General features: G+C 43.9%; 1 protein-coding gene across 1 annotated transcript in view; it reads right to left on the bottom strand.

Annotated features, from left to right (window-relative positions):
- LOC101859632 overlaps positions 1–2,841 on the bottom strand; it is a gene marked incomplete in the record, with an annotated part of 59,716 nt that overhangs the window by 48,987 nt on the left and 7,888 nt on the right. The window contains 4 exon segments of the mRNA XM_013081714.2: positions 438–566; positions 1,012–1,238; positions 1,918–2,062; positions 2,631–2,771. Of these exon segments, the coding sequence (XP_012937168.1) occupies positions 438–566; positions 1,012–1,238; positions 1,918–2,062; positions 2,631–2,771 (642 nt within the window).

Genomic DNA, 2,841 nt, shown 5'->3' with positions numbered 1-2,841 from the left:
AGGGAGAGAGAGAGAGAGAGAGAGAGAGAGAGAGAGAGAGAGAGAGAGAGAGAGAGAGAGAGACAAAGGGAGAGAGAGAAAGAGACAGAGAGAAACAGTGAGAGACAGAGGGAGACAAAGAGAGACAGAGAGACAGAGAGAGAGTGAGAGGGAGAACGTGTGTGTGTTTGTGTATGTGTGTGGGTATGCACATGTGTTTGTGCGCGTTTGTGTATGTGTGTGAGTGTGTGTATCATGTATGTGTGAGTGCATGTATGTATGGACAATAAATGTATGTATGTGAGAGTCTCTGCAAGTGTGCATACATGTGTCGTCGCGTGTACATGCATGTGCATTGTGTGTGAGCTGGGTACATGTATGTACATGTATATATTTGTGTGTAATCTGATCTGGGTGCCTGTGTGTTTCTATGTGTTGTTCACACAAAACAAAAGTACCTGGCCCCTCTGAGAAAAGCTTCCTCTGTGGACGAGGCTGGGGCTTTGCTCTTGGAAGATTTGCTCTTTGACCCTTGGCTTTTGACCACACTCTTTGATGTGGGGATCACTTCCACCTTGTTGGAGATCCTGGTTTGGAGAAGTGGTGAGGGGGTGGGGGTGAGGGTACAAATATAGGGTAGAAATAGTTTCTTGTCGTGTCGGTGGTTTACTGGTTAAGGCTTCGGTCTCCTAACAAAAAAGGTCAACATATAATATGTTTACCCCAAAACGTCACTGTGCATGTTTACACCAATATGTCACCTCCTGTATTTATAGCAAAACATCACTATGTATATTTACATCAAAAAGTCGCTATGTATGTTTACACCAAAAAGTCACTATGTATGTTTACATCAAAGCATTACCTCGCATATTTACGCCAAAACGTCATTATGCATGTCTACACCCCCAAAAAATATCACCGTATAAGTTTACACCAAAAGTCACCTACTCCCTGAACACTAAAAACCACTACTGACCATATATCAACAGCTAAATGAGATTTAAACCTCAACCCAATCCCCAATCATACCTCGCTCTCTGTCTGGCAGTCTCCGTGGTCTTGCCGCTAGATGGCAGCACCGGCACCACTGCGTTGTCTTCGGGCGGAACCTCCTCGGGTTTTTCCGGAAACTCAGCGAACTGTACAGTCGAGGCGGCCCCGAATCTCCGTGACGTAATGGCCGACAGAGCCTTGATGGTAGACCTCTCGGAGGAGTGTGTGGAGGCAGAGTCCAGGGAGGAGGGGAGGCCGTAGCTCTGTGTGTCTGTGCAGGGAGGGAGAGAGGGAGTGAGGGTGAGAGGGTGAGGAGAGGGGGTGAGAGAGAGTGTGAGGAGAGAGGGTGAGGCGAGAGGGTGAGGCGAGGGGGTGAGGAGAGAGGGTGAGGAGAGGGGGTGAGGAGAGGAGGTGAGAGAAGGTGAGATATTGTTGGAAAAGGTGAAAGGTGAGATATGATGAGATATCGAGAGATGGTGTGAGATAGAATGGGAAAGGTGAGATAGGGTGGGAATGGGTTGGGGTAGGGTGAGATGGGTTGAGTAAGGAGAAATAAGATGAGATAGGGGAGATAGGGTAGATATGGTGAAATAGGATGAAATAGGGGGAGTTAACGTGGAAAAGCATGAAATATGTTGAGATAACGTGGAATATGGTGAGATATGGAGGGGGTAGGATGGAATAGGGAGAGACAGGATGAGATAGGGAGAGAAAAGATGAGATACGGGGAAATAAAATGAGATAGGATGAAATAGGAAGAGATAGGAAGATATAGAATGAGGAAGAATAAGATACGATGCAATAGGGTAAGATATGATTGAGTAAATAAAATGAAAAGAAACAGAAACTTTTGGAAACAAAGTGTACACATATCTGAAACAATTGGAGCTAGTTGGAACGAACTACATGTACTACCTATCATGCATATCTGTCCCCCTGTACTTTACACTCACCAAAGAACACCCTAGTAGGCAGGGAAAGGGCGTGGCTTCCGGGACGCTGCCACCGGTAGAGGGCGCTGTAGTTGAGCTCTCCCCAGATGTCGTCATAGTCATACAGATCATTTCCGCTCTGGTCTCCGCTCACGCTGAGGGTGGGAAGGAGGGAAAAGTTTATCAAATAAACACCCACATATATGTACATGTAATACTTTTCCCTAACATATATTATTACTATTGTATATTACATACATACGAGTACATGTCAATGTAACTATTTACCCGAGTGTAAAGTTGCAACTGTTTGTGTGATTGTACAAATGTAACTGTTTACTTTCTGAGAGTAGACAGGTAACTGTTTATCTAAGTGTAATATTGTAACAATTTTCCTGAGAGTTTATATTGGAACAGTTTACCTGAGAGAAGAAATGTAAATGTTCTGTTTACACAAATGTAAAGATGTTACCGTTCATGTCACTATTATATTCGAGTACATAACTTTTTATATTATTATCGTAAATTACATATACGAGTACATGTCAATGTAACTGTTTACACGAGAGTATAAAGTTGTAATTGTTTGTGTGATTGTGCAGATGCAACTGTTTGCCTACTGATACTAGAGAGGTAACAGTTTTCATAAGTGTAGAGATGTAACAATTTACCTGAGAGTAGAGATGTAACAGTTTATGTAAGTATAAAGATGTAACAATTTACCTGAGAGTAGAGATGTAACTCTCCGTGGCCCTGCTGTAGCCCCTCAGGTTGCGACTACTGCCCCGGCTGGCCGACTGACGGTCAAACTCCAGGGGTCGGAGTAACAACTTGGCCATCTTCAACTCTCGGAACAGTTGAGTTCTGGGGAAATAGAGGGAGAGGACGAGTGAAAACATGGCAATTTTAGATGTTGGGAAAAAAGGAGAGATTG

The sequence above is a fragment of the Aplysia californica genome, unplaced genomic scaffold (assembly GCF_000002075.1).
Source record: "Aplysia californica isolate F4 #8 unplaced genomic scaffold, AplCal3.0 scaffold00143, whole genome shotgun sequence".
NCBI classification, from domain to species: Eukaryota; Metazoa; Mollusca; class Gastropoda; order Aplysiida; family Aplysiidae; genus Aplysia; species Aplysia californica.
The sequence above is the reverse complement of the archived record's forward strand: the minus strand, read 5'-3'. Positions and strand labels throughout refer to the sequence as shown.